Here is a 13,062-nt window from a genome sequence, read left to right on the forward strand (position 1 = left end):
CAACCAGTTGTTATATGATGTGATTTTGAATTCCATGATCATCCTAGATACTCAATTTAGCTTAGGATCACAGAACCTGTTTTTTAGCTTTCTTTTGTGTGTGTTATCTTCATTAGATTGTAAGCACCTTCTGGGCAAGGGCTGTCTTTCTCTTTTATATTTGTATTCCCAGTGCTTAGCACAGTGCCAGACACTTAGTAGGCACTTAAATAAATATTTATTGGCTATTATTGTTGTTCAATCCTTTCAGTAGTGTCTGACTCTTTATGACCCCATTTAAGGTTTTCATGGAAAAAAATACTGAGGTGGTTTGCCACTTCCTTCTCTAGCTCATTTTACAGATGAGGAAACGGAGGTCTACAGGGTTAAGTGACTTACCTAGGGTCCCACAGCTAGTATCTGAGGCCAGATTTGAACTCATAAAGATTAGTCTGCTCTGCCTATTATTAGTTATTGGCTATCTAGACCTGAAAGAGTTTATCAATATCCTTCCTAAAACAGTAAATATCAGGATCATACAAATATACAGGCTCATTCATATGGTCTGCCTGTAGCAAATTACAGTGGGGTTCCCTCTTTATAAATAGTCAGCTTCTAATAATTTAATCCAAGATTGCATTAGCTTTTATGGCAACTTGGTCACATGAGATTTTTTTTTTTTTAGGCAATTGGGGTTAAGTGACTTGCCCAGGGTCACACAGCTAGTACATGTCAAGTGTTTGATCTGAGGCCAGATTTGAACTCAGGTCCTCCTGACTTCAGAGCTGGTGGTCTATCCGCTGTGCCACCTAGCTGCCCCTACATGTGATTTTTATTTAGCTTGGAGTCCACTAAAGCTCCAACGAACTACACTCATTTCATAGGAACTGTTGTTTATCCATTCTCACCCACCCTTACTCCCCATCCTGTCCTTTTGCAGTTGCTATTTTTAATCCAAATATAGGAATTTTATGTTTGTTCTTAATTATCATGATTTATTAAAAAAAAAACCACCTTTTAGCAATCCTCAAATGTTTCCTTTACTTGACATCATTACCAGTGCCTTTTGAGAGGTTTTATTTTCTGACATTCACATCAATGGCTATCCTCAGTTTCTTAGATCAAAGTAAATTCTTGCTGAAACATGTTAAGAGTCAGGGAGTTGACCATCCAAGCAGGAATTTCAAAATGGGTCATTTAGTAGACCCAGACTCTCAGTCTGAAGATGTGAAGCTCTGTGGTGAATTCATTGTTTGGCCAGGTACCCAGGGCCTTGGAACTATATTTAGCTGAAGGTGTGAGCTGTTTCCAGGGTAAGTATTGGTTGGTGGCAGAAAAAAGAAATTTCCATATATTTCAAAGCTAGTTGAGATCAAAGATACTGAGACTTTGTAAAACAGGTGATGGGTTTCTTATTTTAAAGGTTGTTCTTTTGTGTTTTCCTCAAGAAAAAATGTTGACTGTAAAGGAAACTTGAGGATAAATTAGTCCTTACAAATATATTTTGGGTAGAGGGGAAAAATCAGACTAAAATAATTCAAAGTTGAAATAGTTGCGAAACAACTAAAGTTGAAGTAAAAGGAATAAGGCCTAATTTTAAGTTAAAGACTTTACAGGGACATCAATCTTATGGTTTCTTTGGAAAGATCACCTCTTATATTAATCATCTAATATTTTTGATCATTCATTGTGGGTTTTTGTTTTGCTACTTGCAGCAAAAAATAAAATATTCCTTGTTCCTTAGGTATTTATAAGTTATTAATATATTAGTGTACATTATCAACATTAGTCTAATATATCAAATGATATTTGTTAGTTGATTATAAATAGATACAGCTCTTTACAAATATATAACTTACAGATGAAGACATGTTTCTTTTCTATGGCCAATTTTTAAAATAATATGCAAAAGAAAAATTCATTTATCTCCAGAAATAAGGATTTTCTGAACCCAAAGAAACATTTTAACTGATTACTTTTAAAGCATAGGATAGCTAGTTGCAATCTGAAGCAACAATACCATCACATATGAGTTAGAATGAGATATGAATTTTTAAAAATTACTTTGAATTTCTATTTTCCAATTGCCTAAAGCCTTCTCTTGAATCAAGAGTATCAGCATAAGGACTTCACAGATAGGCTGAGCATTGTTCTTTAGCAATGTGATATGTTTGGATATTGTATTTCAGTAAATCAAGCTCTTTTGGAATCAATAAAGTATGGACCCTTCTTCACCCATAGAAGATGTGGTCCTTCTATAGAAAATCAACTTCAAAAGACCTTCTCATATTTCCATTGAGGATGCCTTTGATTTATGCTTAGACTGTTTTCATAAAAAAAAAATACAATAAGAATGAGAAAGTAGACTCATGAGTCAGGAGGTGTTGATGTCTTCTTCACATGGTTTTTGTAGAAGTGCTATGCGTGATCTTTTCTATTTGGAAGAAAACTTCAACTCCAAATATTTTGAAAATTATTCCCTGAGTATCTTAATCATTTTATCTCCTACAGAGAAGTTTTTGTTTGTTTGTTTTTGTGTTAATTTAGTCAGCTCAACCTCTCTTTCTAGCCTTTTGTTAGGAGGTGTCTTAGCTACTTCATGACACGACAGTAACTCATATTTACATAATGCTTCTAGATTTAGAAATTGCTTTCATTACAACCATAAGTTAGGTAGTGGAAGTATTTTACAGATGAGGAAACTGAGGCTCAAAGAATTTGTGAAGTTAGCTATGGTCACATAATTAGTAGGTATTAGAATCAGGATTTAAATGTAGTTTTCCTGCTTCCCTATTGTCATTTATTCTACATCTACAGTAATATATTTGGTCCAGAGTTGCTAATAGTGAAATGCAATGGTTCCACTATTTAGATGATGGGTAATGGTATAGAATGACTGCTGGAAGGGTCCTTTGCTGTCATTCAGTTCAACACTTTCCATTTGAGGATGAGAAAATTAAGGCCCAGAAAAGTGAAGTCCTTTTCTGAGCATTACACTAGTTGTAAATTTCAGAGGTAGGATTTGACGTTACCTTAAATCCAATGTTCTTTCTTCTATACCATGCTGCCTATCCTTGAAAATTCAAGTAAGACTTAATAATAGCTGGCACTTATAGAGCACTTGAAGGTTTGTAATACAGCAACAACAACAACAACAACAACAAAACCCTTTACCTATTAACTTATTTTTTCTTTACAACAGTCCTGGGAGATAGGTGCTATTATTACCTTCATTTTATGGATTAGTAAACCAGGGCTTAGGGTAGTTAAGTGACTTGCCCAGGATCATATAGTTATTAATTCTCCAAGGCAGAATTCATACTCAGGTCTTCCTGACTCTATGTCCAGCCCTCAATCCTCTAATCTACCTGAGTGCCTTCATAGTTAATAGCTATCTCATATATAGATAGATATAAAGATAGATATAGATACAGATAGATATCCCTATCCATCTATCTATCTGTCTACACATATCCACACATACAGGCCTAGAAATTTACATATGATGAATATGTAACACATGCACACAACATGTTTTGATCAAAAGGAATGTTCAGTCATTATGAAACAATGAAGCAGTTATCACATCTAACCTTTGTGTTCTTGCGTTTGTGTGTATGTAGTTACTTAACCCCAATTGCCTCACCAAAAAGCAAAAAAAAAGAGGGTGCAGCTAGGTAGCACCATAGATGGAGAGCTCTGGCCTTGGAGTCAGGAGGAACTGAGTTCAAATCCAGCCTCAGACACTTGAAACTTACTAGCTGTGTGAACCTGGGCAAGTCACTACACCTTGATTGCCTCACCAAAAAGCAAATATATATATATATGTATGTGTATATGTATGTATACACATGTGTATCACATTTCAGATGCTCACAACACATCTCTGATCCACTGAGAGAAAGCAAATTTTATCCCCTGGTGAGAATGGGTCAGTACTGAATTCTAGGTTGGTATTTAGCTTCTTATGTTAACGTATTTTCCACTTTCCAATTTTACTTAAAATCACCTAGAAATATTCTGTTTATTTGGAGCTTTCAAACTTTCCTCTGAGTTGCTTCCCCCCAATGATTTTCACTGTGTTGTGAGATGCCACTATTTATTTATTATCTTCCATACTCCTCCATAATGTTTTACAAATGAGTTTGTATGCTGAACTTCTTTTGACTTTGCCATCTCTCTATCCTTGGCAAAGAGATTAAATATTTGTTGAGGTAGTTTCTGAGCTCCTGCTACCTCATCTTTGTGTTTATTGTTTTGTAATGGTTAAACTTCTATAACAAATGGTGATAAACCTAATGTCTTTATTTTTGTCCTACTCTCTCCCTTTCTGGAGGATAGGGTAGTAAGGGGAGTTGCTATAGCCTGTTTAAACAAGTTGGATTAAAAATTTAATTACACGCATTTTTATATTTTGTTCTGCTTTGAAATTGATTTTAACTATTGCTCTAAATAGATTGTACCCAGATAATTGATTCAGAAATGGTTGCTACATCATAACCCACTTCTTGCATATTAATATAAAGTTGGTTTCATATTTAATGATCTTACTCAGTGTTCTCCACATGCTTCGCTTTCATTCTCTCTTCTTGAAGAAAATGCTCTTGATGGTCTTAGTGGAAAGAGTCCTGATTGGGAATCAGATTCCTGGATTCAAATCCCAGCCCTGCCACTTATTTATGTCTCTGACTTTTGACAAGTTGCTTAACACTTATGGACTTCATTTTCCTCATCTAGAAAATGAGATTGTTAGACTAGCATGTTACAGTTTGATTTTGTCATTATATACAGGCGTGAGGCTTCTGAATTTCCCACACAATCTTTTGAATGACGTCCTTTCCACATTCTGAACTACATTTTCCAACAATATTTATTCTCCCTTCCTCTGCACAAATTCACGTTGAAATGACCAAGTATCAGGATATATGTTGACTTGATTTGAAGGTCTTTTTAAAATTTTTCAGAGTTGCTTTTTTTTTCCTTCCCCTAAAACTTATATAATTATGGTAGTCTTTTTACTTACTCTCATCATTAGCACTATGAGCCAAGATGGCAAATGTCCAAGAAATGATGTTTCTTCTGGCCTTTGGTTGTCTAATTCAACTGATTTCACCAATATCTTTGTTCACTTCTCTGAGTTTGCGTCCTTCCATTTCATGGCATTTTATATTAAAAAAAATAATAAAAATGCTTCAGACAAATTCATGACATGCATTATGCTTATTAAGAGAGATAAGTCTAATTGGCAACATGTCACATACTTAAATAAAAACAAGATGCATTAAATAGGTCATTTGTTTACAACAATGAGCAAAAAAAAAATACAAAAATAACAAGAAAAAAGTGTACAGTTGAAAAGGAGTCGGCTAATTTTTAGATTTTTAAAGATATATAGTATTTGAAGGCTGAAAAGGATCATCTGGCACAACTCTCTCATTTAGATGACAAGGAAAATGAGACCCCAAAGAGGTTAAATGACTTCCCTAAGCTTTAGTAGTGAGCTGATTAGATTAAGGTGTCCTGGTTTCATTCAAATCCCTGCACTGATATTTAATAAGTGTGTAACTCTAGGTATATTATTTCACCTGAGTTATAATTCCTTTATCTATGAAGTTCAGATGGTAAATACTTGCTTTAGCTATACTATATCTATACCTACTACACCTGGGGTTAGAACTCAGATGTTCTACCACCTTTTCTAGAAGTTTCCCTATTACATTGTGGCATCAGGCAGTTAGAAATGCAGGTTTGGGAGTTAGGGAGTGAGCTTGGTCCTTTGATAAAATTTAGGGAGTCATCTGCAGAGATATTATATTTGAAAACAAAGAATGTAGGAAAGATTTGTGAGGTGGAGAGAATTTAGAGAGAAGAGAAATGAGAACCAAAAACAGAACCTTAGAAAATGAGTTATTTGGATATGAAAAGAAGAGGACAAAGTGTCTCTGTGACAAAGGTTAGAGGGAAAAACCTATTGGATAGTTAGGTGAAAAGCCAGGGTAGTGTGGTATTTAGTTGTTTTAAAGTGTATATGTCTTTTATACAAAACATCAAATATATTGTGTTATGTTACAGAGTTGTCATAAAAAGCATTTTGTTTCTTTGATATGTATTAGTAACAAGTAACACACTGTTTCAGTATAATAAATAGCACATGTTTAACAAAGCACTTCAGTATAGTACCAAAGCAAACTTTTTTTTTTATAGTGAAAACCAGTGTGTGTTATTCTATACCAAGTATACCCATATGCAGCATGGCCCAGTAGAAAGAATGTTGGATTTGAATTTAAGGGATCAGGGTTCAAACACTGGATTTACTTATTACATCCTCTGTGACTTTGGACAAATTATCTAACCTCTCTGGGCCTCAATTTTTAGTCTCTGAAATGAGGGATTGGGCCAGATGATGTATGAAGTTTCTTCTGGCTCTAAATCTATTATTCTATAACCTGTTGGATATACTTCATCACAATGTGGTAGATTCATTCCTGTTCATTAACAAAACACATATCTAAATATATTCAGGTCTTTTTGACAAGTCATTTTTATTTCAAAGTTAAAAAAAACACAACAGCAACATAAAGTTTTATTAGAGATAAATAAAACTATTTAAGAGAAATTTTATACTTTTGATAAGTGTTTTTTTTTCCCCAAATAATTAGAATGGTGGGACTATTACTTCATTGACTGCATGGATTTAAATTGGTGATAGAAAAGTACTTTGTAAATAGCAATGTATAGCTTATTTTTATACAATGGAAAATTATATAATGCAGCACCAGATTTGCTCTCAAAAATATGTGAATCTATGGTAGAAAAAAATGTTACTTTAGTAGAATTAAGCAAATAGAAAGTAGAAAAATATATTTGTTTAATCAAGTAGAAGATCCCAGTATGTTCAGTTACATAAAAATGAAAATGATATATTCAGGTCAAGTCAGTAAGCATTTATTAATCACTTACTATGTGTTAGGTTTTGTGCTAAGTGAGGGAGATATGAAGGCAAAAATCATCCTTGATCTCAAGGATCTGCTAATCTATTGGGGTAAGAACATACAAATAAGTGCACACACATATAACACATTATATAAAGTATATATATATATATATACATTATATATATGTATACATACACATATATATTGTGTGCACATACATATTATGATAAATTGGAAATAAGCATTAAGAGGGATTGGGAAAGGTTTCGCATAAGTGGGATTTGAGCTGAGACTTGAAGAAAGACAGAGAGGCCAGAAGGCTGAAATGAGGAGGAAGAGAGATCTGGGTGGGGGAAAAAGCCAAGGAAAATGCATAGAGTAGGGAAATTTACTCTCTTGTGCCTTGAAGGGCAAGAATGCTGATGATATAGATCTCAGAGTACCCGGCGGGGAGTAAGGTATGACTGGAAAGATAGGTAGAGGCTAGATTATGAAGGACTTTAAAAGCCAAACAGACAATTTCATATTTGATCCTAGGGGTGGGGTTAAAAGGGAGGCAATATAGTTTATTGTATGCAACTGGGGGGATTAATATGATGAGACTTATATTTTAGGATGACCAATTTGACAACTAAATAGAAGATGGACTAAGGAAGGAGACCAACCAAAAAGTGCTTGCAACAGTCCAGGTATAGGTGTTGAGGACCTATCCTAAGATAATGTAGGAAGAGAAAAGGGCGGGGACAGATGCCATGAAGGTAGAATCAGCAGGATTTGCCAATTGATTGGATGTGGGGATGGAAGAAGTCAGGAGTTGAAAAAGATTGTGTGTGAACATGGGTGACTGGAGAAATGTTGGTAGCCTCAACAGTAGTAGGAAGATTAGGAGGAGTAAAGGGCTTGGGGGGAAGGGATATGGAGTTCACTTTTTAACATTTTAAATTTAAGATTTTTCTAAGATATTGAGTTTGAGATATCCAATAGACAGTTGGAGATGTAAGACTAGAACTCAGGAAAGAGATTAGGGCTAGATAAATGGATCTAGCCCAAATAAACAAATGAATGAACAAACAAACAAACAAATAAATAAATAATAAATAAATCATCTGCACAATGTTGATAATTGAATCCATGGGAGCTGATGAAATCAGTAAGCAAAAGAGAAAAGTAGTGAAGAGAGAAGAGGAGAGGAAAAGAGAGGAGAGATCCTAGCACAGAGTCTTGGGGGTAGAGGGGTATCTCCATTAAGTGGGTATGGCCTGAATGAAGATCCAGCAAAGGAAACTGAGAAGTAGCAGTCAGGTAACGAGGAGAAAGCAATTACATGAAAACCTGGAAGGAACGGTAATAAGAAGAAGAGGATGATCAATGGTGTCAAAGATTGTTGGGAGGTCAAGAAAGATGAGGATTGTGAACAGCCCTTTAAGTTTGGCAATTAAGAGCTCATTGGTAACTTTGACCAAAGCACTTTCAATTGTTTGATGAGATCAGAAACCAGACTCTTAAGAAGAGAATGACAGGAAATGAAGTGGAGCCATGAATTGTAGACTGCCTTCTTAAGGAGGTTAGTCACTAAGGGGCAGGGGAGGGGATATATGGGATTATAAATAGTGGATATGGACAGCTCAAGTGAGGGTTTTTTTGTTTGTTTTTTAGAATAGGGTATACATAGATGTAGAAAGTATAGAAGTATCTAGAGGCAAGGAGAGATCGAAAATAAATGAGAGAGTGGAGATGATAGAGGAAGTAACATGCTAAAGAAAACAGGATGAAATATGGGATCACTTTTGCATATAGAGGAGGTTGTTTTGGCAAGAAGGGCTACCTTTTTATGTGAGAAAGAGATGAAGGAGGAGACAGTGGGGAAAGGCATCTGACTAATGTGACTTGAGGAAGAGGGGAGAAGAAGGAACAATTTTAAAATTTATTTCTAGCAACTCAATAACAACAAGAAACAAAATTGTCATTTCCTTCTACAGAGCAGAATAGAAAAAAATGGTGCATGCATGAAGCTTCAGGCCTCTATCATGTATAGCTTGCGTTCCAAGTGTATAACAAATTCACCCTGTGTCTTTCAAAGCTGTCCTGTTTGTGCTTCTTTTTGGCCTTCCCAGTGTTCTCTCCTCTGCATTAAAAAATGTCTTCATGACCCACTTTTCTTTCTCTTCTGTTACCCTGTCACTATTACCCCTTACCCTCCCAGCCTCTTCTACTGGTGGGAATTTTTTTTAAAGAAAATAAAAATGATGTCCTTGTAACAAATATGCATCATGAAACAAAACAAATATCCTCATTCGCTGTGTCTGAAAATGTGTATTTTTTCCATCTTTAGTTCCTCACCTCTCTGTCATGATGTGGGTAGCAAAGTAGAGACTTTGTGATCTAGTAGAAAGAACACTTAATTTCAAGTTAAAGGACCTGTATTTAAATTCTGGCTCTTCATGTATTGCTTGTATAACCTTGAATGCGGGACTTCACTTCTCCCAGTCTCAGTTTCCTCACCTGTAAAATGAGATACTAGGGCTTCATGATCTCCAAGATTCCCTGCTAGTTATATAGCTCTGTGGTACTGTCATCTTAGATGCAAATAGACAGAGGTGCACAGCCAACAGCTAATTGTCTTAGTGTTTATAAGCTGAGTCCTTCTCTGTGTGTTTGTGTATACTTGGTATAACAAAATGAAAATTAACATCTTTAAAAATCCACACTTTAAAAAATATAGAATTAAAAATTGCAGTTAATTATACTTTAAGTTCAGATGCTAGAAATGAATGCTCCATTTCATTGCACTTTCGACATTATGTGAGAGATAAAACAGGTTACTTTAAGAATGATTAGCAAAAAAAAAATCTTAGGAAGAGTGGATTTTAAATGTATTTTTTCCTTCATCTTCTTTAGGAGAGCACATAACTGCTATAAATGCCGTCAGTGCCGCTTCACAGCTGCTGATACCCAGTCACTACTAGAGCACTTCAACACTGTGCATTGTCAGGAATTGGATATCACTACGGCCAATGGAGAAGAGGATAGCCATGGTGTGTCTGCTATCAAGGAGGAACCCAAAATTGACCTCAAGGTCTATAGTCTAATCAATCCAGAGTCTAAAATGGGGGAGCCCGTCTCTGATGCCATAGTGAAAAGGGAGAAACTGGAAGACAAGGAAGGGCTTAAGGAGAAAGGTTGGACTGATGGTTCCAGTGATGATCTTAGAAACGTGACCTGGAGAGGAGCAGAAATTTTAAGGGGCAGCCCATCTTATACTCAAACAAGCTTAGGTCTCCTGACTCCTGTGTCTGGGACTCAAGAGCAGCCGAAGACTTTGAGGGATAGCCCTAATGTAGAAGCTGCCCATCTGGCACGACCTATTTATGGCTTGCCTGTTGAGACCAAGGGATTCCTGCAAGGAGTGCCCACTGGAGGTGGAGAGAAGTCTGGATCCCTTACACAGCAGTATCCTGCATCAGGTGAAAACAAGTCTAAGGATGAGTCGCAGTCCCTGTTACGGGTAGGAAGTTTTTTTTTTTCTTTCTTTCTTTCTTTCTTTTTTTTTTAATGCTAACAGTAACAAGAACAAAACCCCTTCTCTTAGGAACACAGATCTTAATTTTTTTACTTTGCTTTTAGGATCATATTATGGTATAAGGGTCACATTATCCATATCAATTTGAAAATTCATATTTATAAAGTTAAGTTGGCAGAAAGTCATTCCTGTGTGTTTGTATAATAAGACACTGAGTAGATGCAATGGTAAGCAATCATTTATTTGTATTTTCTATTAGTTCTGATTGAATCTTGGTTAATCATTCCTGCCTATTATGCACGATGATGAGGATACATTTGAAGGAGAAAGGTTTAGAACCCAAGAAGGATGCACATCTGTTAAATTGAAATAACTAAATGCCCCTTAAATTTCAAGATGGTGTGACTTACTTAATAAGCAAGATATCAGAAAATTCAAACCCTAAGAACATAAAACCCTCACTGTGATGTTATTACAGAATTCTGATGTTTAGTAAAACACAGAATATAATTATATACTAATGGCAGTGCTTATTGTTTGGTTGCCAGGGAAAAGGAGTTGTGGGGGGGGGGATTCTGAGAAAAAACTAAATGTGATGAGTATGACAAACCTCAATATTAAGAGAAATAGTACATCTTATGTTCTTTTTATCATCCAGGGAGAAAGTTTCAAGAATGATGTTTATCATGGGTAAAAAAAAATGACTAAGTAAAATGAGATTCCTTTTCTTTTCTTTTTCTTTCTTTTGTTTTTTTGGGGGTACTATCATGCATTCAGTCTGATCAAGAATATATTTTTTTAAGATTTTGGAAATTCTCACATTCAAAGTGATGTTTATTTTTAATCTAAACTATCACAGATAAGGTTTCCTACCAGAATTCTAAAGAAGTGTTGAATATTTACAAGGAATTTTGAATCTCTACTTAATACATAGAAGGGGCTCTTGGAACCTAGGCTTTTTGGAGTTCAGGTCAAAAGGTAGCAAGTAAATATAGATGAGGCAGCTCAGTGATGGGATCCACAGTGTGCAGGACAGAAATCTGAGGTGGGTGGCAGGAGGGAGAGAAACTCCTTGAGCTTATACTGAGAGAAGAGTGTTCTTCCCAGCGCATGCACAATTCTTTCCTTCCTGCTTCCTTAGGATTGTCTGGAAGCTGTCTGGGCTTCCTAGGTAGCCTCCTAGATGATTGAGTAATGTCCCTTAGTGTTGATTATGAACCTTTTGTTGTCAACAATTCTGACTACCCCAGAATCAAGTACAGGACTGGGATAGGAAGGAGATATCTGGTGTCTGCTCATTGTGGAACAAGGAATCTTTAATTATAACCCTTATGAATACCTTGAAAACAATTCCCTTCACCCCCCCCCCCCCAAAAAAAGAAGTAGAAGTAAGGAAAGAAAATTCATTGTGAGCCTTTATACTCTAGCTATTACTTGGGGAACCACATTAATATAAAGTAAATTGTCAATGCCATTTTTAAAAATAATAACTTTGTTAGTTTTTTATGATTTCATGTCTTAGGGGTTTTGTGTAGTTCTTTGTCCTAAGGAACAACAGAACATTTTGGATTTTTTTAGATTGTATCTCATATTCTGTTAGATAAATTGACACTCAGACTTTATACTTAGAAAATGAAGTTTCTTTTCCTCATTTACACTAGATTACAAAGTTTGATTCTTCAGCAACATTGCTTTTGTCTGCATCCTTTTCACACCTTAATAATTTAAAATTGTATCAGATTATTCAATAATTCAAAATCTGATTGACCTCTCCGTATAATAGCAAGATGTTGTTGCTATTCCCCTGCCCCCATTCCCTTGTAGGTTATGGAATAATAGTCCTTATTTAACAAATTCAATTTCTCCCTCATCCTTCCATTCCTCAGTCTCACCCCCTTAAAGTAGTTTCTTATAAAGAGGTGTATTTTATTTTCTCTTTCTAACTCTCTTTTTCTATCTACATGAGCTTCTGAAGCAGTAGCTGTGTAGCAAATGGCCCTGTATTTTCATAATAATACCTGCCTAAAGTATATCTCTCCAGAAAGGTGGGGGAAAACTTAATCACAAATTTGAATAAAGTGTCATGGAAAATAATATAATTTTTTTTTTTTTACTTTATAGCTAATTTGGAATCTCTTCTGTTCTAATTTCTGTTGCATAAGGTAGAATATTTTTGGAACTCTAATTTGTGGTTGAATTAATATGTATAGTTTACTGGGCCCAAACTCATTCCATCAATTGAATTTTTAAAACAAGCCACATGCTTTCTTTTTCTTTTAAACAATTCATACTTATATGACTGACTTAGGAAACAGAAGTGAAAGTCTCTTGTTCCATATTGCTTTTGGTAGTAGAAGTCTATATCCCCCAATGTTATAGCAAGTACTTGGTTCTAAAGTCATTACATCTATTGGTTTAGGGATACTAAACTAAAGGGAAAGATTATTCTTCTGTGTAATATTTACTAAGATATAATTTGAGAACTTCTTTTGAATAATAATAATTATAAAATAGAAATAGGAAAGTGCAATTTATAAGGTTTGCTTTTCCATTTTGAATGATGGCTAGGTCTTTTTCTTAATGAATTAAATCCAGAGAGAGAGAGAGAGAGAGAGAGAGAGATGGAGA

At 35.2% G+C, this 13,062-nt stretch overlaps 1 protein-coding gene across 5 annotated transcripts in view; it reads left to right on the forward strand.

Moving 5' to 3' along the window:
• The window catches only part of TRPS1 (transcriptional repressor GATA binding 1), a 297,247-nt gene that overhangs the window by 90,819 nt on the left and 193,366 nt on the right, over positions 1-13,062 (forward strand). For all 5 annotated transcript variants that reach the window (XM_027854078.1, XM_027854081.1, XM_027854082.1 and 2 more), the window contains one exon: positions 9,813-10,419. In XM_027854078.1, coding sequence (XP_027709879.1) covers positions 9,813-10,419 — 607 coding nt within the window. The remainder of the gene's footprint in view (positions 1-9,812; positions 10,420-13,062) is intronic.

This window comes from Vombatus ursinus, unplaced genomic scaffold (genome assembly GCF_900497805.2).
Source record: "Vombatus ursinus unplaced genomic scaffold, bare-nosed wombat genome assembly UNPS02010284.1, whole genome shotgun sequence".
Classification (NCBI taxonomy): domain Eukaryota; kingdom Metazoa; phylum Chordata; class Mammalia; order Diprotodontia; family Vombatidae; genus Vombatus; species Vombatus ursinus.